The following is a 24,949-nucleotide window of genomic DNA, read 5'->3' as shown; positions in this document are numbered from 1 at the left end:
TGTGTCTATCAAACTCAAAGGAAAGATCCTGAATTGCCGCACTAGGGCCATGTCCTACACTGGAATCAGTCATTGATTGTCAGTGTCAGGGCCATTACAGTGGCTTCAGCCCAGTTCAGATTTCCAGTCCTGTGGGCAGTTGACTTGGACAACGTTTCTAATAACTTTCAGGACCACATGGAGTGACAGATATGAGGTGATTCTCCAGGGGAAGGATGCTCCCAGGAAAAATAATGGACCACTCTAGATAGTTAATGAAAATGGCAGAATCTGTATAATGGAGTAGCAGGAAAATAGGAATAAAGATGGAAGATATATGGGAAAAGCTGACTTTATTTGGAATACAAATTAGTATTAACCTTCAATAAGCAAGGTAGACCATTGACTATTTCTATACCATTTTTTCTATACCATTATTCTGAATTAGTATAATAACAAACATGTTTTTGAAGTCTACCTAGTAGAGTGAAGTGGTGAGAGAATAAAGCCAAGGGTGTTTAATGCAATCATTAAGACTTGTGATGAGGAAGGTTCTTATGTTAGACACAGAGAAACTTGTCTGTGAATTGATTTCTGTGTTCTTGCATTGATCTTTAAATTGACCTTGCAGAATTTCTTTCATCTGAATGTGTCTTAGAAATTAATAAAAAGGGCAATGAAAATCATTAAAAACTACAAAATATATGTAAAACCTAAAAATGACAGTAGAGATTTTAGCATCTTATTTTTCCCAAATGTATTTACAATGAAAAGGAAAATAAAACAGGCATCATAAATCCAAAATTTAATATTAATTGTGAACTTTAGTTTTGTCTCAGGCCTTTTAGTACTGAAAATGTTTTATATCAAAAAATTAAATAGCAAATATTTTATATCAAAATAATATTTTAAATAAAATTATTGTCAAGACGCAGGAAAATCATGATTTTTTTTCAGTTTTACTTGCAATCATGAAACATAAGTTACATACATACATATACTTTTAAATTAAAGACAAAGGAATTTAAGAGAAATTATTAATATAAAGCATATGCTCGTTAGTCTTGTATCTAAAATGTGTAATGTTCATTTTGCAATGTTGCTTCAGACTCAGACTAAAGGCATCCAGGAAGCTGCCTGAATAGAGCCAGGAAGGGCTTCTGTTTCTATAGGAGGGAATCCTATCTGAGACAGTCTGAGCACCAGAGAATTTGTCTATTAAATACCTTTCTGGCAGGAACAGTGAGCTGAATCTCTTCCAACCGGAATTGAAGATGTTGATTAAAGATGCAATATGTAGATTTGGATTCAGAGCAGAAGATTGTTCAACATTTGAGGGTTCAAAAATGTATATTTGGGGTAGTGCATCTAAATTTATTTTACTGAGTATAAAACCAAAGAGAACTTCTCTTTTGGGATATAGCCTGTTTGAGCCAGGAATCCAAGCTTGTCTGAGATAGTCTTAATTCCAAAGCATCATCCTGTCTTGGAAGAAATAGAGCAACAATTTGAGCTCTTAAATCTTGAAGACGCTCAGTAGTGGAAGCATGGTGTTTAGAATGGCAGGAGCATTTAGGAAAAGACAGGTTCTGGTGTCCAGCATATGACGTGTCATCCGAAGACATCTGGAAACAGCCATAGGAAGCAGTTCTGATCTTAAAGGAGCCAGATTTTTTGGAGACACTGTCATCTGATAAGTCAATAGCTATGAAGGGATGTGCCAGACCCTTGGCTGATGCTTCACATGCATTTTATCATTGGATCGTCCCTGTGAGGTAGACATGAGACACAGAGAGCAAAAGGAATCTGTCTAAAGTCACACAACCAATAAATGATTGAGTGAAGATTTGACACCATGCAGTTGGTTCCCAGGGCAGGGCTTCAAATCAGCAGGCTCTCCAGAGCCTGGATGTAGCTGGCTGGTCTCTGCAGGGAACCTGGCCGGTGGGTGCCCTGCAGCATTTTTTTTGCTCTGGGGCTTTAGCACTTGGATATGACTTTGGAGCTGTCTGTGACACAACCTGCATGGCATAGTACACTCCGTCAGCCATAGGTTTGACTGGACATCTGGGCCTACTAGGATAATGAAGCAGAAACATCACATTGGGGGAGAACCTTCAGTTTTATTATTACCTTGAAACGAGCCCTAGCAAGAATGATGACTGCAAATCTATATCCACCGAAAAGTTTTTATCATAATCAAATCACTTGTTATTTAAGAAATATGGTAAGGGAAATATTAAGTGTCAGAAAGCATAGATGGATGTGCAAAAAGTAAATATACTTACATTATACAGTAATTTTTATGTCATGTGTATTTGTGTTATTTCCATTTTAAAGAGAAAATACTTATTACATTCTCTCACTAGATAAACATGCCCAAATAATTGGATGGAAACACAAGAAATGGCCTCGTGATACAATAATTTAAAGAATTAAGAGACAGCTGTAAACTAGTGAAATGAAAAATATTGTTGACTTTTTTGAGAAGAATTTACATTATTTACATTTATTTCTCCGTCTTTCAGATAAGTGTTTAAACGCATGATTATGTGTAGACCTAAATCCTCAAATATTTTAGGGCCTAGCATCTATATCTTGCCAAAATGTAATTTGTTTCAACTATTTTTTGCTCTATAAAGAGGGATATAGATCTGAAACTTGATTACAAGGATAGTAAAATCCAACACTTTTTCAAGAGTTCAGTGCTTAAGGAGGGTTTTTTTTTTTTTTTTTAGACTCAGGGGAGTAAGTTGAAATTGATTATACTCTTGTCTTTGAGAATCCTCATTGTTCCTTTGTTTCATTGTCATTGTATGTGCAGTAAAAAAAAAGTCTTTGGAAGAGTGTTATAACAATGGGTTCTGAGAATAAAACTTCTGCTAGAGGAGTTGTTAGGAGAACAGATACCAGTGTGTGTGTGTGTGTGTGTGTGTGTGTATGAATGTGTGTGTGTGTCTACAGCACCTGCATGTAAGCGTACTAATTCCTGAACAACTATCTTTTAGGCTCTCAGAATTCCTAGCAAACACTTTTATGAAATAAGGTAAACAATAAGTTTGTGATTACATTATTTGTGAAATACTTCAGCTATGTATATGTTTTTAAAGCCCCATAATGTAGCTCCTTGTGTCTTACCAATTTCTTTCATGTTCCTATAGTGGTAAAAACACATAACATAAAATGTACCATTGTAACTATTTTTAAGTGTACAGTTCAGGAATGTTAAGAATATTCTCATTGTTATGAAACGGATTTCCTGAACATTTCATCTTGCCATTCTGAAACTCTGTACCCATTCAACGTCAACTCTCATTTTCCCTCAGTCCCTGGCACCCATCATTCTACTTTCTGCTTCTGAGTTTGACCTCTTTAGAAACCTGTAAGTGGAATCCTACAGTATTTATCTTTTAGTGATCAGTTTATTTCACTTAAAGAGTGTCTTCAATATCCATCCATGTTGTGACATGTAGAAGGGTCTCTTCCTCTGTAGGCTGAATAATATTCCATTATACATGGATACCTGTTTTGTTTATCCGTTCATCTCTGGACGTCTGCTTCCACTTCTTGGCAATTTTGAATAGTGCTCTTATGTACATGGGTGTACAAATATCTCTCCAACACCCTGCTTTCAATTATTTTGATGTATACCCAGAAGTAGCATTGTCAGATCATATGATAGTTCTATTTTTCATTTTTTGAGAATACTCCAAACTGGTTTTCATAGTGGCTGCACCACTTTACAATCCCAATAGTGAACAAGTGTTACAATTTCTCTACATCCTCACCAACGCTTTGTATTTTCTGTTTCTTTGATAGTAGCTATTCTCTCAGATATGACGTCATAACTTGTGGTTTTGACTTGCATTTCTCTGATGATCAATGATGTGGAGCACCTCTTTATATGCTTGTTGAGAATTTATATATCACCTTTGGAAAAGTATCTATTCAAGTCCTTTTCCCATTTTTAATCTGATTATTTGATTTTTTTGGTTGTTGAGTTCTAAGAGTCCTTTATGTATTCTAGATATTAATCTCCTATTAGGTATATATTGGTAAATATTTTCTCCCATTCTGTAAGTTGTCTTTTCACTGTGATGCTTATGTACTTTTATGCACAGAAGTTTTTAAGTTTGGCGTATTCTCATTTGTCTATTTTTGCTTTTTCTGTCTGTGCTTTTGGTGTCATATCTAGAATTCATTGCCAAGTCCAACGTCACAAATGTCATAAAAGTTTTTTCCTTGTGTTTTTTTCTAAGAGTTTTACAATTTTAGGTCTTCAATCCATTTTGAATTAATTTTGTTTATAATGTAAAATAAGTCCAATTTTATTTTTTTGCATGTATCTTATTTTTGTGCTTTTATTATTTTTTTTCAGTTTCGAAAACTGGTATTACTAAGTATGTTCAATCTTTGATAACATTTGTATGTATTAAAATATATTCTTCCCCCATTGTAAAAGATGAATGTTATAGAAAATGAAAGAAGATATATATATGCTTATATGCACACACACATGCCTATATATATAATATATATATAAATGTACATAAGTGTATATATATATATATATATATTTTTTTTTTTGGGACGGAGTCTTGCTCTGTCGCCCAGGCTGGAGTGCAGTGGCACGATCTCCACTCACTGCAAGCTCCGCCTCCTGGGTTCATGCCATTCTCCTGCCTCAGCCTCCCATGTACCTGGGACTACAGGTGCACCACCGCGCCCAGCTAATTTTTGTATTTTTAGTAGAGACGGGGTATCACCATATTAGCCAGGATGGTCTCGATCTCCTGACCTTGTGATCCGCCCGTCTCGGCCTCCCAAAGTGTACATATGTATATTCTTATATAGACTATGTCCCCTAGAAGCAGAGTATGAGAAGTCAGGTGCACATTCCTGTGTATTGAGAAGGCTCAACAGAGAAAACCCATAAGGGAGTGAAAGAAGCAGGGCATAGGACAGAAAAGAGTAGAAAAACTATGTAGTCTTCCGCAGAGTCTATTATCATTCGAGTCCACTTTGCTTTAGGGTACAAATCACAGCATGGAGTGTCTCTGATTGAGTCAAGGGGACATGTTTTGTATCCTTGTGGAGGTCTCTCAGTGACTATGGCTTATGGGATGGGGTTAGGATCTTCCACTCCCTGGGAGGCTGAGGCTGACAGGGCAATTGTCTAGAGGAGAGGACAGCTGTGAATCCTTCCAGCCAGTACCGAGGTGATATGGTTTGACTCTGTGTTCCCACCCAATTCTCATCTTGAATTGTATTCCCATAATTCCCACATGTTGTGGGAGGGACCCAGTGGGAGATAATCTGAATCATGGGGGCGGTCTCCCCCATATTATTCTCGTGGTAGTGAATAAGCCTCACAAGATCTGATGGTTTTATCAGGGGTTTCTGTTTTTGCACCTTCCTCATTTTCTCTTCCGCTGCCATGGAAGAAGTGCCTTTTGCCTCCCGCCATGATTCTGAGGCCTCCCCAGCCATGTGGAACTGTATGTCCAGTTAAACCTCTTTTCCTTCCCAGTCTCAGATGTGTGTTTATCAGCAGCATGAAAATTAACTCATGCAGTAAACTGGTATCAGTAGAGTGGGGTGTTGCTGAAAACATACCCAAAAATGTGGAAGCAACTTTGGAACTGCATGACAGGCAGAGGTTTGAACAGTTTGGAGGGCTCAGAAGAAGACAGGAAAATGTGGGAAAGTTTGGAACTTCCTAGAGACTTGTGGAATGGCTTTGACAAAAATGCTGATAGTGGTATGAACAATAAGGTCCAGGCTGAGCTGGTCTCAGATGGAGATGAAGAACCTGTTGGGAACTGAAGCAAAGGTGACTCTTTGCTTCATTTTAGCAAAGAGACTGGTGGCATTTTGCCCCTACCCTAGAGAATTGTGGAACTTTGAACTTGAGAGAGATGATTTAGGGTATCTGGTAGAAGAAATTTCTAAGCAGCAAAACATTTAAGAGGTGATTTGGGTGCTATTAAAAGCATTCCTTTTTAAAAGGGAAACAGAGCATAAAAGTTCAGAAAATGTGCAGCCTGATGATGCAGTACAAAAGAAAAACCCGTTTTCTGAGGAGAAATTCAAGCTGACTGCAGAAATTTGCATAAGTAACAAGGAGCCGAATGTTGAACCCCAAGACAATGGAGAAAATGTCTCCAGGGTATGTCATAGGTCTTCATGGTAACCCCTCTCCTCACAGACCCAGAAGCATAGGAGAAAACAATGGTTTCATGGGCCAGGCCCAGTGTCCCCATGTTGTGTGCATCCTAGGGACTTGGTGTCTTGTGTCCCAGGCACTCTAGCTATTGCTAAAAGGGGCCAAAGTCCAACTGGGCTCATGGTGTCAGGGGGTGCAAGCCACAAACCTTGGCAGCTTCCACATGGTGTTGAGCCTGCGGGTACAGAGAAGTCAAAAATTGGGGTTTGGCAACCTCCACCTATATTTCAGAAGATGTATGGAAATGCCTGGATGCCCAGGTAAAAGTCTGCGACAGGGGCGGGGTCCTCATGGAGAACTTCTGCTAGGGCAGTGTGGAAGGGAAATGTGGGGTCACAGCCTCCACTGGGGCATTGCCTAGTGGAGCTGTGAGAAGACGGCCACCATCTTCCAGACCCCAGAATGGTAGATCCACGGACAGCTTGCACCACACACCTGGAAAAACCGCAGACACTCAAGGCCAGCCCATGAAAGCAGCCAGGAGGGGGGCTATACCCTGCAAAGCCACAGGGGTGGAGCTGCCCAAGACTATGGGAACCTACCTCTTGCATCAGTGTGACCTGGATGTGAGACCTGGAGTCAAAGGAGATCATTTTGGAGCTTTAAAATGTGACTGCCCCGCTGGATTTTAGACTTGACTTGCATGGGTGCTGTAACCCCTTTGTTTTGGCCAATTTCTCTCATTTGGAATGGCTGTATTTACCCAATACCTGTACCAGCATTGTATCTAGGAAGTAACTAGCTTGCTTTTGATTTTACAGGCTCATAGGCAGAAGGGACTTGCCTTGTCTCAGATGAGACTTTGGACTATGGACCTTTGGGTTAATGCTGAAATGAGTTAAGACTTTGGGGGATTGTTGGGAAGGCATGATTTGTTTTGAAATGTGAGGACGTGAGATTTGGAGGGGCTAGGGGCAGAATGATATGATTTGGCTATGTCCCCACCAAATTTCATCTTGAGTTGTTCTCCCATAACTCCCACATGTTGTGGGAGGCACCCAGTTGGAGATAATTTGAATCATGGGAGCAGTTTCCCCCATACTGTTCTTGTGGTAGTGATCTACCACGAGATCAGGAGATCTGATGGTTTTATCAGGGGTTTCCGTTTTTGCATCTTCCTCATTTTCTCTTGCCACTGCCTTGTTAAGAAGTACCTTTCGCCTCCTGCCATGATTCTGAGACCTCCCCAACCATAAGGAGCTGTGAGTTCAATTAAACCTCTTTTTCTTTTCAGTCTTGTGTATGTCTTTATCAGGAGCATGAAAATAGACTAATATACCAGGTCAGTGGGGGATGGGTAAAGAGAATTGGGCAGGGCATCAGTAGCACCCCCTTCCGTGTTCCAAACATCTGAAGAGGTCTTTGATATAAAGCATCTCCTAAATTGAAAATATAAGGAGAAGTGATTGAAATATAATTCATCCACATCAGATAAATAAATATATATTCTTACTCACAAATGATAAAGTCAATTTTGTTTTCTTTTATAGAAAATATTCCAACGATTATTTTATTTCCTTCTGTTGATTCATTTTCCTTTTGGAAAAAAGTAGGGCAATAAGCAGTTTATTTCCATTCATGCCCATGATATATTGAAACTTTCAACAGAATCCACTTCATTCTCAGCTTTTTGAGTTCTACTCATAAAGGGTGAATAATAACCAATAAAATCTAGTACAAAAATTTAAGAAAAAGCAGTCAGTAAAAGCAGGTACTCCATCGTAAATGTCCTGCTTCCCTGATGCTCCATGGAGACAGCTGACTCAGCACCAGATAGCAGGCGGCCACTGTGCACCACACATCCCTCTAACAGGTTCACCTAAGAAGACACACACCTGCTTGCGGCTGAAGCTTCCAGGCCTCCTGTGTTGAATACCATCTTGAATGATCTTAATGAACCACATAATTTCATCTAGAACTGTTCCTACATAATGTAGCTAAAGAAATTGCCAAACTATTTTTCTCAGTAGCTGTAATATTTTCATTTTAATCATAATCTGAAGATGCTCCCTCCATTGGCTACTCTTTGGACCTCTGTCACCAGTCAGGTGGCTGTGTTTGTGTAGAGTTTGTGCTTTGTTCTGTTCTGTTCCATCACTCTAGGTGTCTATTCCTCTACCAAAGCCACAGTTAGGAAATATCGAAGAGAGAAGGTGGCTTAATAGATTTATAGCCTCCAAAAATAGAGGAGAAGTTATTTGAAAGGTTTATTTTTGTTACCTGTAGTTTTTTTTAATGCATGCTATATTATTTTGTGTTTGTTTAATTTTATTTGCAGCGTATTTTGAGAGGTGGAAGAAATATATATCTGGGTTGTAGGAAAGATGATTCTACATTTTACTAAATATTTCCAGTTTGCTTTTTAATTGTAATGACAATTTGTAAACTTAATCAATGATGTTTTTTATCTTCTTACATTTTGCTATATGTTAATAAGGTGGAGCATCTTTTGTTAGGTTTGAAAATGTAGCTCTCTTCTGTGTGTATTTTGACTTGCATTTAGCAAAGTTCTGGACTAGCACTCCTAATAGCTGATTCAGGGTGTGTTGGTTTTTCTATGTAGATAACAGTATTTACAATAATAACTGATTATTTTTTCCTTCTGCCTACCCACATTTTATGCTCCTTATTTATTTTTCTGTTTTTTTCCTATGCTAAGACCTTCATTTTGAGGTAGAATAGAAGCAGCAATAAAGGTCCTTCTTTTTCTAAATTTTAAACAGAATTTAATGTTTTAAAATAAGCTGCTCCTTTCATTCTGCTGACAAACTATACATTCATGGGTTCATTTTGCTAATGTGTATGCATGTAGGCTATTTGCATGTATTTATACAAGAGATTGACCTGTAATTCTCCTTTTTTGGATGGCCTCATTTTGGTATCAAGCTTATGCTTGTCTCAGAAATGAATTGAGGTAATTTTCTTCTTTTTCTATTGTATGGAAGAACTGGGTGAAAATGCAGGTTATCTCTTCCTTAAAGACAGGTTAAATCATTTGGGTCATTTTGTTTGTTTGTTTTTATTTCTGGTCTATAGATTTTTAAAAACTGATTCAATTTATACAATGATTGTATAAATTGGTTCATTTTCCACTTCTTCTTGAGTCACTATTTTTAAGTTATATTGTTCTAGAAATTGTCAGTTTCTCACATCTTTCTTCACCTTTGCTCTTTTCTTGTTTCCTTTTTATTAATTAATAGCATAATTTTGTTTTCTTCTTCTTTTTTTGTTTCAGCTTTGTGTGTGTGTGTTTTCTAAATTCATGTGCCAGATACTTTGCTTATTGACTTTAAAACTATATTCTTTTCTAAAATGTATTTAAAGTTATGAATTTATTTCTATGAATTGCTTTAGTTTTATCCACAAAATTGTGATGGATTTCCTTTCATCAATGGTTAATTCTAAAAATTTATTATTTCTGTGATTTTTTTTTCTCTGAACCATGCTTTATGTAGAATTGGCTTTATAAGTTTCTGAACATATGGGGAGGTATGGTTTCATTTCTGTAGTTGATATTCCCTTTTCAATTATGTTAAGAAAACGCCTGTGTAATTTTGGTTCCTCAGAATTTATTGAGATTTGCTTTGCTTTGTGGCCTAAGACACAGTTAATACCATAAATCATCTATGAATTCTTGAAAAAGAACGTTTCCTGCAAATTTGTCTGCAAGTTTCCATAAATGTACTTAGATCAAATTTTCTGTGCTCTTAGTGACGTTTTGCCTCTTTAGCAATCACAGAGAGATTTGCTTAAAAATCTTGAACACTGGGTGTACCATGGCCACAGGAAGATTTTTATTCTAGATGACATGGGGCATTTCTGGTAGTTGTACAGCAGAATAATTTTACGCTTTTTTTTTGTTGTTGTTCATTTTCCTCTTCACTTTACTCTTTATATTTCTAGTTAGTTATAACATAATGTCTTGACATCATGACACAGTGCATAGGGTCCTCCAGACCAAGGTGTGGGGAAACTGTGTATATAAATATATAACTAGATGTCAGATATTTCCTGGCTTTTGAGTTTAGTCCTATAGAGATATACATTCACTGAGCTGGGGCTTCTGGCTGTAAACTTCTATCTCGAATTGCAGGATAACCATATATGTGGGATCCCTGCCACCTCCCTTGCCCTCCTAAAAAAGTGTAACACTGGAGATAAAGAAATCCAATACAAAGATGAGCTCGATGACACTGCCTCAGGCCAGATAATTCTGTAAGGAAGAGCAGTTACATGAGAGCACAGTGTCACCTTGCATTTCTGTAAGAGCAAGACTAAGCATTTACCTGCCATGTGTTAAGTGCTGGATTAGGTCCTAATAAAGAGTGTGATGTTTCTGCCATCAGTGTAATTGTCTGTTCTGCAATTTCATTCAGCAACAACAACAACAAAACTATTGACTACCTCCTGTTCTGGATGCTGAAAGTAAGCAGGGGATGAAACATCCTGAGTTCCTGCCTTTATGGGGCTTACAGAGCAATAAGAAAATATATAGTATTGTATTTTAGGAAATTAATTAGTACAGATATCAGTATAATATACAGTTGAAGCATAGTAACTGATATTGCAGGAGAGCCGAGTGTGGTGGTAAATGCCTGCAGTCCCAGCTACTTGGGAGGCTGAAGTGGGAGAATTACTTGAGGCCAGGAGTTTGAGGCTGCAGTGAGCTTTGATTATGCCACTGCACTGTAGCCTGGGCAATAGAGCAAGACTCCATCTCTAAAATAAATAAATAATTAGATAGATAGCTATTGTAGTATAAGGTGATAAATACCAAGGAGAAAAATGAAGCAAGGGATAGGAATTGAAGTGTTTTTCAGGGGACATTTGCCTTAGTAAAAGGGGATTTTGAGTGACCACCAGGAGGAAGGGTGTCTGTTGACCAGTCTTTAGCTGTCAGAAGTCCATTTGTTCCAAGGTGTAGTTTAAATCCATTGTTTCTTTGTTGACTTTCTGTCTTGATGACCTGTCTATTGCTGTCAGTGGAGTACTGAAGTCCCTTACTATTAATGTGATGCTGTCTATCTTATTTCTTAGGTCTATAAGTAATTATTTTATAAATTTAGAAACTCCAGTGTTAGGTACATATATGTTTAGGATTGTGATATTTTCCTGTTGGACAAGGCCTTTTACCATTATATAATGTCTCTCTTTGTCTCTTTTAACTGCTGCTGCTGTAAAGTTTGTTGTTGTTGTTGTTGTTTTGATATAAGAATAGCTACCCCTGCTTCCTTTTGGTGTCCATTTGCATGAAATGCCTTTTTCCACCCCTTTACTTTAAGTTGATGTGAGTCCGTATGTGTTAGGTGAGTCTCTTGAAGGCAGCAGATAGTTGGTTGGTGAGTTATCCATTCTGTAGTTCTGTGTCATTTAAGTGGAGTAATTAGGCCATTTACATTCAATGTTAGTATTGTAATGTGAGGTACCGTTGCTTTCATCATACTCACTGTTGCTTGTATACTTTGGTTTTGTTTTTTGTTTTTGCTTTTTAACTTGTATTTTTGTTTTATATATTCTGTGTGCTTTATGCTTTAAAGAGGTCCTGTTTTGATGTGTTTCCATGATTTAAAGCTCCTTTTAGCAGTTCTTATAGTGGTGGTTTGGTAATGGCAAATTTTCTCAGCATTTATCTGGAAACGACTGTATTCTTCCTTCCTTTATGATACTTAGTTTCTCTGGATACAAAATTCTGGGCCGATAATTGTTTTGTTTGAGGAGGCTGAAGATAGGTCCTCAATCCCTTGTAGCTTACAGGGTTTCTGCTGAGAAATCGGCTGTTAATCTGATAGGTTTTCCTTCATAGGCTACCTGGTGCTTCTGTCTCAGAGCTCTTAAGATTCTTTACTCCATCTTAACTTTAGATAACCTGATGACAATGTGCCTAGGCGAAGATCTTTTTTGTGATGAATTTCCCAGGTGTTCATTGTGCTTCTTCTGTTTAGATGTCTAGGTCTCTCTCAAGGCTGGGGAAATTTTCCTTGATTATTCCCCCAAATATGTTTTCCACACTTTCAGAATTTTCTTCTTCCTCAGGTATACTGATTATTCTTAGGGTTGGTCATTTAACATAATCCCAGACTTCTTGGAGGCTTTTGTTCATATTTTCTTATTCTGTTTTCTTTGTCTTTGTTGGACTGGGTTAATTCTAAGACTTTGTCTTCAAGCTCTGAACTTCTTTCTTCTACTTGTTCACTTCTGTTGCTGAGACTTTCCTGAGTATTTTGCATTTCTAAAAGCGTGTCCAACATTTCCTAAATTTTTGATTGTCTTTTCTTTAAGCTATCTATTTTCATGAATATCTCCTTTCGCTTCTCATATCAGTTTTTGGATTTCCTTGCATTGGGCTTTGGCTTTCTCTGGTCCCTCCCTGATTAGCTTAATAACTAACCTTCTGATTTCTTTTTCAGGTAAACCAGAGATTTCTTCTTGGTTTGGATCCATTGCTGGTGAACTAATGTGATTTTTTTGGGTTGTTGAAGAGCCTTGTTTTGTCATATTACCAGGGTTGGTTTTCTGGTTCCTTCTCATTTGGGTAGGCTCTGTCAGAGGGAAGGTCTAGGGCTGAAGGCTGTTGTTCAGATTCTTCTGTCTTATGGGGTGTTCCTTTGATGTAGTACTCTCACCGTTTTCCTGTGGATGTGACTTCCTGTGAGCCAAACTGCAGTGATGGTTGTCTCTCTTCTGGGTCTAGCCATCCAGTGAGTCTACCCAGCTCCAGGCTGGTAGTGGGGGTTGTCTGCACAGAGTCCTGTGACCTGAGCCATCTATAGGTCCCTCAGCCGTGGATACCAGTACCCGTTCTGGTGGAAGTGGTGAAGGCTGCAATGGACTCCATAAGTATCCTTAGCTTTGGTGGTTTAATGTTCTATTTTTGTGCTGGTTGGCCTCCTCCAGGAGGTGGCACTTCCCAGAAAGCATCAGCTGTAGTAGTCTGGAGAGGGACTGGCAGTGGGTGGAACCCTAGAACTCCCAAGATTAATGCCCTTTGTTTTCCACTACCAGGGTGGATAGGGAAGGACCTTCAGGTGGGAGCAGGGCTGGGTGTGACTGAGCTCAGACTCTCCTTGGGTGGGTCTTGCTGTGGCTGCTGTGGGGATGGTGGTGGCATTCCCAGGTCACTGGAGTTTTGTACCTAGGAGGATTATGAGTGCCTCTGTTGAGTCATGCAGGTTGTCAGGGAAGTAGGGGAAAGCTGGCAGTCACGGGCCAGGCAAACCTAAGGGTCAATCTCACTCCCACTGTGCCCGCCAAACCAACAGCCCTGAGTCTGTTCCCAGGTGGAGGGCAAGATGGGTTTGAAAACTTGCCCACGGCTATCCACCTTCCAGCTGCGAGAGAAAAGGGCTTTAGTTCTTTCACCGTCTGTGAAGTCTGCATGCCTGATTCACAACCTCCCTGGCTAGGATGCTTCTCATCCTGTTCAAAATGTTACAAAGTTCAGCTAGAGAATTCCTTCTGTCTCTGGCCCCCCTCCCAATGGATCCCTGTGGTGCCAGGCAGGAACGGGCTGCTTGGGGACCCAGTGAGCTCCCAGGGCCTTTTCTGCTGCTTCCTCTACCCATGTATTTTGCTCGGCTGTCTAACTTGACTCAGCTCCAGGTAAAGTTCAAAACTTCTCCCACGGACAGAGCTTCAGCTTCTCCAGTGGGGGTGTGTGTTCGGAAAAGGAGGATCTCTCTTTCCCACTTCTGCAGTTGGGGCATTCACAGTATCTGAGGTGTCCCCCAGGTCCTGCAGGAGCAGTCCACTTCTTTCAGAGGATCTGTGGGTCCTCTCGGGGTTGCTGGTTTCTTCTTGAAGTCAATCTGGAGCTAAAATTCACAATGCAAGCCTTCACATGCTGCTCTGTCCAGAGCTGCAGTCCAGCCCTACCTCCCGTCCATCATGATCTCCTGAATCCCTGTGTTATCTTATAGATTTTTTCTTTATTTTTTTTTAGATCAACTGATCATATTATGTATCTTATCAATTCATAGACATATACATACGTGACACAGCTGACCCACTTGTACTTAGATTAAAACAAAGTCAAAATGCCCAATACATTTTCAGATTACAAAAGAATCAATTTATAAACTAATGTTTTAGATCAAAACATGGGGAATTATTTAACAAAAATACATTAAAAATCAAGATTTAAGACATGAATTGATTTGAAATTTAACAATCACGGCCTTTGAGTTTTCCAAATCAAAAAGGAAAATAAGAAAATTAATTTAAGAGGCACCTTCTACATTCCCTCTTGACAGCCTGCGAGGGATAACTCAATGAATCATGATCTGTCACCGTGGAATCCTTAAAAGTTAATTGAAATTTCACCAAGAGACCCTTCTTGAGAGTCACAAACTAGAGGACTGCTGCGGTGTTTATTAGATTATCCTCAGCCATCAACTGCTGGCTAATCAACACATGGCACTCTGCGATGTTATTTGTTTTAATTCTTCAGGCTTTTTTTTTTTTTTTTTGTGGCCCTGTTGATCCCCTGGGCACCAAATGACAAGCCAGGAAAGTCACAGAAGTCAAAGTGTCACAAGCATCACCGTCAATCAATCAAGCCCTGTGCAGTTTTCTACACAGATGTGAAAGCAGAAGACATTTACGGTTCTTTATTTATGAGCTTTCTCATACAATCTGTCTCTGGCAGTGATCATAGCTTTTATCAAATAAGTGTACTCCAGAGCAATTTGTCATCATTTCAGAACCGCTGTTGTCTATTTGCGTTTAGGTCACTGGAAAGGGAACATTTTCTGTATAGCTAGTTAATATTTCTCACATCACTTTTACGAATACTTATGAACAGTCTTATGAAAACGTGATACTAAAATGTATAGCTTTTGTCACATGCAAATAATTGAACACAAAATCCCTCAACACGGCTTCTTTATCTTCCTACATCTTATATAAAAGTACTTATATATTCAATACCTGGCATTAGAGAATCACGGAGCTTTGGTTTGTTTCTTCTCTATGGAGCATTTTTTATTGTTTGTCTAATTGTCTCTTTAATCTTAGACAAGTCACAGCCTCTCTCAACTTGGTTTTCTTTATATGCTAAACAGGGATGGTTATGCTGGTGCACCTGGGGGCTGTGAGAATAAAGACTTGCAAAGTGTCACAAGAAACAGAAGTGGAAATAGTGTTGTCATGACTTGTTCCTTCAAAGGACCAGGGCATCTTTCCAAAGATGAACTATACCCTTAGTATATAATCTTCTCAGATATGGCATATGATCAACCACATTTTGTTCATGCATAGTTACTTTAACCTCCTTGGGACCTTATATCATAAATAGCTTAAGAATATATAAACACATCTGAATCTGTGTTTGCAAGCCAGCTTCTAGAATTTTTAATGCTTTAACATTGATTTTCTGCCAATAGTAAAATTTTAACCTAGTGGTAAATATAAGTGTTTGTACAATTCCATTACAGGTGCTTTGACTGGTGTTTATAGGAAATAGACTTTTGAAACAAACGGGATATTTTAAGTTTCAGAAATGGGAATTCAGTTTGTTAATCACTATATAAATAAAACAAGAACTGTAGCAGCCAAAATTCTCTCCACAATTTTGAGAAATATCTCTGTGCCAACCCTCAGTCTTTATACTTACCCACAGGTTTCTTGGAAATGAATGTCACTGATTATGAGAAAAAGAATTTAGCAATAAATTGGTGAAAAATATCTACTGTATCATATAAAGAGTTGATAGCATATATTCTCCTTTTTTCCCCCATTCTGTCACCCAGACTGGAATGCAGTGGTGTAATCCTAGCTCACTGCGAACTTAAGATCCTGGGCTTATGCGATCCCCCACCTCAGCCTCCAAGTAGTTGGCACTACAGCCACATTCCACCATGCCTAGCTAACTTAAAAGTTTCTCTTTTTTTTTTTTTTTTGGACAGACAGGATCTTCCTATGTTGCCCAGGCAAGTCTTTAACTCCTGGCTTCAAGTGATCCTCCCGTCTCAACCTCTCAAAGCACTGAGATTACAGGCTTGAGCCATTACACTTGGCAGCATATATATTCTATTACATTAAATTAACAGCATCTTGATTAGTCATCATGATATGCAAAAGCAATTCTATTAGGTTGTTCTGAAAAAGTTGGAATGATTTTATGCCCACATTTAACATGCAAAATTAGTTAGTATTATTCAATTAGACAGAAGGAGCCTGAAACAGTGGTGAAATCTGGAGACTTTGGCTATGCATTGAAAGAAACAGGAAGGGATGGATGGTTAGTAATTGAGTTGAGCTTAACTACATATGCATGTCTAATTCTACCATTTGTTTTATTACCACGGAATCTTGAGAAACACACGAGCGGCTTTCCCCCAATCTATAAAAAGGGCTTTGGATTTGCAATATCAAGTGCAGGGAGAATTGTTCCGTTTATGACCTGTGCAGTGGGCAATATAAAAGCAAACGTGCTGTGGTGCACACGTATAGTGGTTATAATAGGTCTGGTGACGCTCCCCTTGCATTTCTTCCAGGTTGCTTTCAGCTATGTAACGTTTTTCGATCCCATGAGATGGAAATCGACCAGTGCTTGCTAGAGTCCCTTCCCCTTGGCCAACGGCAGCGTCTGGTGAAGCGCATGCGCTGTGAGCAAATCAAAGCCTACTATGAGCGCGAGAAGGCTTTTCAGAAGCAGGAAGGGTTCCTGAAAAGGCTGAAGCATGCGAAGAATCCAAAAGTTCACTTCGACCTGGCGGACATGATACAGGACGCAATTATCCACCACAATGACAAAGAAGGTACATGATAAGAAAGAAGGACCCGCTTTCTGATGTGATTTTTTAATGATTGATTTTTGTTGGTTTGTTGTTTTTTTGATGGAGAGACGGGGCAGAAAAGTCCTTTTAAATATTGGAGGCCACTATCTTTTAACTGTTCGAATTATTCAAGAAAAAAAAATGCGGTTTGCAAAGAACATCATTAAAAGTCCTGCCACCTAGTAAGATAAAAAAAAATGTAAAAATTGTGGTGAAATTGTATTTTATTTTTTAAAGAATTACCTATCAGAAGAGCAAGCGAGTTCCTTTCAAATTGTTCAGTTCTAATTGTTAGGGAAACTTTTTATCAATGAATTGTTTTTCTATTTAGAAAATTTTTATAGAGACAGGGTCCCACTATGTTGACCAGGCTGGTTTCAAACTCCAGGGCTTGAGCAGTCCTCTAGCGTCAGCCTCCCAGAGTGCAGGAATTTCAGTGAATTGTTTTTCCTGATGATGATTTGGGGCTGTGGAATTTGTTAATCCTTAGCTCATGCTTTGATAGATGTGGCAGTAATGGGACTTCCCCTGACTCTCAGGAATCAATTTCTTTCTCCCTTAAAGTTGTTTGGCTTGTGGTATCACGTTTTACTAAGATTACCCAATGCAAATCTCAATTGTCTTCACAAGACTATTAAATTTTTCACTTTTTATATATTCTTGTATGTGAATTTTTCTGTTTTCCTATATAGAACCCACTTGCCCCAGTTCAAATGTGAGAGAAATGTTCCAGCTCTGGATGTAATTGTAGTTGTACAAGGCTTCAAAGAAACAGATATAAATCAATTTACCCTGATTGGCTCCCAAATCAGTGTTTGAATGAATCTAAAATGAGCATTCTTCACAATTCGTTATTCACAATTTGAAATCCAAAAAGCTCTGAAGCCATTATTTTGATAGATCATTTGGTGACAAAACTTTCACTGACCTATTCATGGTTTATAACCTGTTCAGTTTGGAAAAATAGTAAATTTAATAACATATGTGCTTTGAAGGCTTTCAAATGGGGATTGTGGATCTATTAGCTAAGAAAACCTATAGCACATTATGTAGAATAATAGTTATACATAGTAAGAAGACTCAAGTCGTTCTTTTCATGGTTTTGTGTGGGCTTTTTCTAGTTAAACTGGAATACTCTGAGAATTTCTGATTTTTTTTTTTTTTTTTTTTTGTCTTAAACTGCAATGGCAGTAACAGTGAATCTTTGAGCTGGAAAGTACCTAAAAAATTTTGGTGTGGTCCACTTACTTTACCCTTGAAGGAACTGAAATTCAGCCATCGTGTCATATTCTTTGGAAAGCTGTCTGGAGCACTCTGACCTTTCATTTTGTTATTCTCTTCTCACCTGTGGCTGTTCATTTAATGGCCACCTCCTCCGTGAGTCTGTGAGCACATCGAAGGTAGGGACAATGTCCACAAGGTCATTGCTCCCTCCTGCCCATCTCTTACCTTCCAGCAGCATTGAGTGAAAGAGTAAAGTGATCGGTTCTTGTTCAACACACAGTAGTTGTTACAACAAACTTAAATGAGAAAGCAGGTCTTGAAATTTAAGCCCTATTTTGATTTAAAAGTAATAAAACACAAAAATTAATTGGTGCCAGTGTGGTGGCTCACACCTGTAATCCCAACACTTTGGGAGGCAGAGGTGGAAGACTCTCCTGAAGCCAGGAGTTAGAGACAAGCCTGGGCAACATAGCAAGACCCCATCTCTACAAAATATTTTTAAAAATGAGCTGTACACAGTGGTGCATGTCCAGCTACTCAAAAAGCTGTGGTAAGGGATTGTTTGAGCCTAGGGGTTAAGGCTATAGTGAGTGATGATGGTGACCTGAACTCCAATCTGTGCAATAGAGCAAGACCCTATCTCAAAAACGCTTCTTTTAATGTATTGGAAATGTTTTAAAATTTCTTGTACCAAATACCTACAGTACACAATTATGTCTAGATTAGGGTTAAAGGAAAATTCGTAGTAGTAAAGTACTAACTCAAAAGCCAAGAAGCAGTTATTATATAAGTCATGTTTCCACAAACATTCATGTCATACAATCTGAATTAATGCTTTGTTAGCAGATGTTGTAGGTGTGAAACTATGCAACCTAGTTTCTAGTGGCAAGCTAGGCGAGAGATTATGGTGGCTTGGACCTAAGTGGAGCAAGGGTATGGTGAGAAATAGTCAATTTTAGGATTTATTTTTAGGACAGAGCTGACAGAAAATGCTGATTACCTGGCTATAGGGAGTGTATTGATTTTCTATTGCTACTGAAACAAATTATCATGAATTTAAGAGTGGCAAACAGCGTAAATATTATCTTACAGTTCTGTAGGTCAGAGGTCAGGTATGGGCTTTGGTGAGATGTAAACAAGGTGTCATCAGCACTGGTTCAACAATTCTGGCTTCCAGAGGCCACCTGCCTTCCTTGGATCAGAGCTGCCTCCTCCGTCTCCAAGGTCAGCAGTGATGGATACAGGGCAGGGACAGTGCTCCTTCTCACGCTTCAGTTTGCCTGTTTCTTTGTCCATCCTTGTATCTGACTGAATCTTCTGCCTCCCTCTTGCACCTTTAGGGGCCTATGTGATGGCACTGGGCTCACCTGGACTATGCAGGTTCACCTCTTGTTCCAGAGGCAGCTCACTAGTAACCATACGTCCCTTAGTAACCATACGTCCCTTTCTCCAGATCACATTGCATAGTTGCAGGTGTAGCTCCAGAGGGTGAAATTGGGACAGCCAAAATGTTCCCTACTACAGGGAGTGAGAATTCCAGGATAACATCAAGCTTTTAGGGCCTCAACAAATAGAAGAGTGAAACGCCATTAGCCACAGTAGGAGTGCCTCTAGGAGTTGTGAATGAGATGGGGCGGCGTCCTGACTGGAGGTGTCAATTAAAAACTCATGAGCATATAGATGATACTGAAAACCCCAAAAGTGGACAAAGTGACATAGGGAAAGAGTTTAGGTGAAACGATAAGAAGTCTAAGAACTGAGTCCCAAGGAATTCCAATATTAACAATTCGGTGACATGAGGTCCAACCATAAGGAATGACCAGGAAGAAAGGATGAAAATGAGGGAGGGTGCTTTCTTGGGAGCCAAGATGAGAAGTTTTCAAGGAGGAGAAATTTTTATTGATCAAGCAGGAGGAAGCCTGAAAACTGACCATTACATTTAGAAGTATGGAGGTGATTAGTTTTCATGACTTGTTGGGAGCAGGAATTTTAATGGATTAGGTTCCAAATAGAGTAGGAAAGCAGGAATGGGCACAGAAAGTATAAAGAGCTCTTTAAAGGAGGTTTCTGTAAAGAGGAGAGAAATGAAAAGATTGAAGAAGAGGGAACAGACATTAAGAGCTTTTTTTTTAATGATGGGAGAATTAACAGCAAGTATATGTGCTGATAAAAATAATTCATTTGCATTTCTCTAATGACCAGTGATGATGAGTTTTGTTGGCCACATAAATGTCTTCTTTTGAGAAGTGTCTGTTCATATCCCTCACCCATTTTTTGATGGGTTTTTTTTTTATTGTAAATTTGTTTAAGTTCCTTGTAGATTCTGGATATTAAATGTGGTACATAAACACCATGGAATGCTATACAGCTAGAAAATAGAATGAGTTCATGTCCTTTACAGGGACACGGATAAAGCTGGAAACCATCATTCTCAGCAAACTAAAACAGGAAGAGAAAACCAAACACCACTCATTGTCACTCATAAGTGGGAGTTGAACAATGAGAACACACGGACACAGGGAGGGGAACATCACACACCGGGGCCTGTCGGGGGTTAGGGGGTAATGGGAGGGAGAACATTAGGACAAACACCTAATGTACATGGGGCTTAAAACCTAGATGATGGGTTGATGGGTGCAGCAAACTACCATGGCACCTGTATACCTATGTAACAAACCTGCACGTTCTGCACATGTATCCCAGAACTTGAAGTAAAATTCAAAATAAAATAAAAATAATTCATGTGAGAGGGAAAATCTGGTGACACTAGAGTAAGAGAAGACAATTGATGGAGCAAGCCTGTGCACGTGCATACTGTGATGAGGTCAGCTGCCCACTGGAAGGGCTTGGGTTCAGCTGGGATCACCTCTAGCAGTCATTATCAATCCTGGCTGGATAACAGAATCACCTGGGAAGATTTTATTTTTTAATTTCCATGTCTAGGACCTGCTCATAAAGATGCTGATGTAATCAGTCTTAGGTGGGGCCAGGACGGTTTTTAATGATGCCTAGGAGACTATGGTGTTCAGAGAGAGTTGAGAGATGTGGTGTGAACCTGTGGTGATTCTCCTCCTGGTTTTGATACTAATTAATGAAAGAACCGTGGCCCTTGGCTAAGAGTGAGGGTGTGGAAGATGACCTGAAAGTAAAGCAAAGAAGGGAACCTGCAAGTATGGGAGAAAAAATGGACCAAGGCAAATACTGTATTTTTTAAATGGGACCTATAGAAAAAAAAAAAGATATAAAGAATAAGCACTACAAAGAAGGATCAAATATGATTCAAGAGTTTCAGTAATGGTTTGGCATGGACTCACCACTCCTTTGTCCTTATTCTTAGGACATAAAGAATTTCCCATCCTGAAACTTCCTATAGTTGCTAGAATGCATCAGTGCTAAATTTGCCTTCCTAGAAATTATTTCACATGTATATATGGATACCATTTTGGTGGAATATAATATAATCTTATCAATAGGCAGTCAATATTTGTTACATGGTTAAAATCTGTTGGTAACCACAAATGCCTGGCAAGGATTTCTTAACATGTATTTTTAAGTGTAATAAATGGATAAGTGTATTATGTATGACAGTTTGTTTATATTATGAATATTGGTATAAAGACACTAAAATCTAAGCAAGCAGTCAGATCTGATTTTTTAATTCAAAAGAAGCAAAGAGTAATTTTTTATTTGAATTAATACATGATTAACTTTTAGTTGTGTTTTATTTTATTTAAGAAATTGCTTTTTGTGTATTTCTTTTTTGAATGGCAAAGGAGAGAAAGGACTGGATAGAAAAGTCTCACATTTTGCATGGTGTGATGATCATGTTAAGTTCCTCAAAGTGATAGGAACCATAGGAAGGACACAAAAATAATCACCCACACAGAAACATACACATGTGCACACACACAATGTGTTTTGCATGCTTTCTCTGTGTACACAGCAAACTGTATACACCTTTCCTATATGCTATGTTAATGCTTTATGACAGTAATGACACAAAAATTTCTCAAGATATTAGAAGGAAATATCCTAGCAAGGCAACTATATAATTTCATCTCTTTTAGTGAATAGTTTCCATTCCTAATGGAAGCAAAAATGATGGACTATAGTGAAGGTTATCTTCCGCATCAAATGATGAAGAAATAGTTGACTCCTAGAACTCAATGAAAGAGTTTGAATATGTAACAATTATTATAATTTCAAATGCATTATTGCAATGTAAAAATTAAAATCTTTGGCTCTAGAGGGTGTCTGTTCAGCTCAGACTGCTATATCAAAATATCATAGACTAAGCGGCTTAAGCAGCAGACATTTATTGCTCACAGTTCTGAAGACTGGGGAGTCCTAGATCAAGGTACCTGGCTTGCTGACAGCCACCTTCTCGCTGTGTCCTCACATGAAGAGGAAGCTCTGATTTCTTTTCTTTTAAGAGCGCTAATCTTATCATGGGACTCCATCTCATAAACTCATCCAACCTAATTCCCTCCCAAACGCTACAACTCCTAATACCATCACCTGAGGGTTAGGGCTTCTACGTATGATTTTTGAGGGAAAGGAACATTTAGTCTGTAATAGGGTATATTTATTTGGTACTTGGAGCTGACCCAAGTATAAAATAATGGATATACATATATTACTTCCCTTGAGTTTCTCAACTACCTTGCAAATACCTTTGTGAGTACTCATATACCTCACTGTGCTAGGGGAAAAATAGGAATTTCTTACAATTTAAGAAATTTGGATTGTAAATGAAAGTAATCTGTTTAGAGACAGTGTAATGTCTCTAGCATATGTATTACTTCTCTCAAAAATGCATACAAGAAAAAGTTTTCACTTCATAGTAGTGATATTTTTATTTATCTTTTAGCTATTGAAATAGTCAAATGCATTTGTTTATGCAATTGAGAAAGTAAAAAAAAAACTGCTATAAGAAAAAAGTTTCCATTTAAATTATTGTTTAAACTTGCAGATTGTGTATTTGTATGAATAATTTTATCTCTTATTTCCAAGTACTTTTATTGGCTGGCTGAGTATAAAGAATCAAATATACTTTTTCAAAGACAACATGTCTATGGTGTTTTTATGTTAAGGTTTATAGTATGTCATTTAAAAGTAATTCAGGATTTTTTTTTTCTTTATAAATGTTGTATTTTTGTTAGTGTAAATTTAGTGTCTTTGATGTTTTTATTGTTCTCTTCTGGGAGTTGGTGATATTTCAGTGTGCAATTTGTCATTTTAATATGCTGCATCAATCCAAAATGTATTCAACAACTCTTTTTCTCTCTAAAAGGAAACCTGTCCTAAATTTTCTTTTAAGGCTGTTAATTCAACTCTATTTGAGTTACACCACATGAAAGAAAAGGGAAGACTGAGGGAGAGAGAGAGAGAAATAGAGTGAGTAGGTGACTTAACGATCAGAGTGGAAGCACATAGGGAAAATTTAAGAAGGAATGTGAATTCCCTTACTGGAATTTCCACTCCCAAATATTGCTTCTTACTAATTAGTCCACAATGTGTTTCCATTACAAGTAACTGCTAATGTTATTATCTGGCGCCTTGCCGGTATGCTCGGTACTCCCCGAGCTTTACATGACTTGACTTACTCCTTTCAATCCCGTATGTAGTAGGTCCATGTGCTATTGGAAGTAGGTGGGACGTGCACCCCACTTGGTGGGTGAAGCAGTGGAGCCTTTGAAGAAGTAGCTGCTACCTCTGGGCTTCCCAAGTTGAGAGACCTTGTTTTTATAGACAACATCATCCTGCGTAACTGATTTATGTGGTATAGTTAGAGAAACTGTTAACTCCATTGGTTGATTTACCTTCCTTGCCATTTGAAATTCTTTCTTCCTGCTTTCTAGTGGAGCTGTCTGCCTACTGTCAAGGGAATGTCCAAAGGCCAGGAGAAGTATTTTTTTCTGCTTTGGGATTTTCCATCTTCCTTCCCTGATCAATCCCTCCTCATTCTTCTTCCTTTTTTTTTCAAAAGCAATATTATTTATTTACTACTTAATATGCCAAATGTTTACTAAGGACCTATTTCAGTCCAGTCACACAAAGAACTTATAAGCATATTTACAGAACTATAATATCATACTTTATTTATATCTCCATTTTATCACAAAATTGTAGGTTATCTATTCGGAAAATGTAAAATATCAAAATGTAACACTGGGATACCTCTGTTTTCTTCTCCTACTCCTCAGACCCTTGTACTAGCTTCCTTGGTTGGTTCCCTCTTCTAGCGATCTCAAACTCTTGATTCTAACTCTCTTTCTACCCATCTTCTCTGGGAGATCTCATTTTCCCCCATTGCATCCACCTCACCCACTCTAATTATGCTAAATCTGTATCCAGACGTTTATCCTGAGTTCCAGTCTTAACTTTTCTGATGATCTTGGCTTTATTAATTGTCGTATTCAAAGCTGAATATATCCACCCTCATCTTCTTCCCAAACCAAAACTTCCTCCGTGATTCTCAGTTGATGTTGCCATCACTCCCCTGGTCTTCCAGGACAGAAACCTTGAAGTCACTTTGATTTTGGTGCAATTTTATAAAGTATTGATGGCTTTACCTCTTCTGAATAATCTACAGGAAATATCAACTGTCTGCCTGTCATTCAGGGCTCTCTAAATAGATGCCTAAAATATATCGATGTTCAGTACACATTGGATGATGTATTCATTGATAGGCTGGACATCTCTTCATTTAGAAGTTCATAGGTAAATCATTAGGACAAAGCTT

At 38.4% G+C, this 24,949-nt stretch overlaps 1 protein-coding gene across 1 annotated transcript in view; it reads left to right on the top strand.

Annotated features, from left to right (window-relative positions):
* The first annotated feature begins 16,706 nt into the window (after positions 1-16,706).
* MYO16 (myosin XVI) overlaps positions 16,707-24,949 on the top strand; it is a 569,170-nt gene continuing 560,927 nt past the window's right edge. The window contains 1 exon segment of the mRNA XM_033177288.1: positions 16,707-16,962. Coding sequence (XP_033033179.1) covers positions 16,737-16,962 — 226 coding nt within the window. The 5' untranslated portion in view covers positions 16,707-16,736.

The sequence above is a fragment of the Trachypithecus francoisi genome, unplaced genomic scaffold, assembly GCF_009764315.1.
Source record: "Trachypithecus francoisi isolate TF-2019V2 unplaced genomic scaffold, Tfra_2.0 Lachesis_group18, whole genome shotgun sequence".
NCBI classification, from domain to species: Eukaryota; Metazoa; Chordata; class Mammalia; order Primates; family Cercopithecidae; genus Trachypithecus; species Trachypithecus francoisi.
Note: the sequence above shows the minus strand (reverse complement) of the source record. Positions and strands in the feature narration are given on the sequence as shown.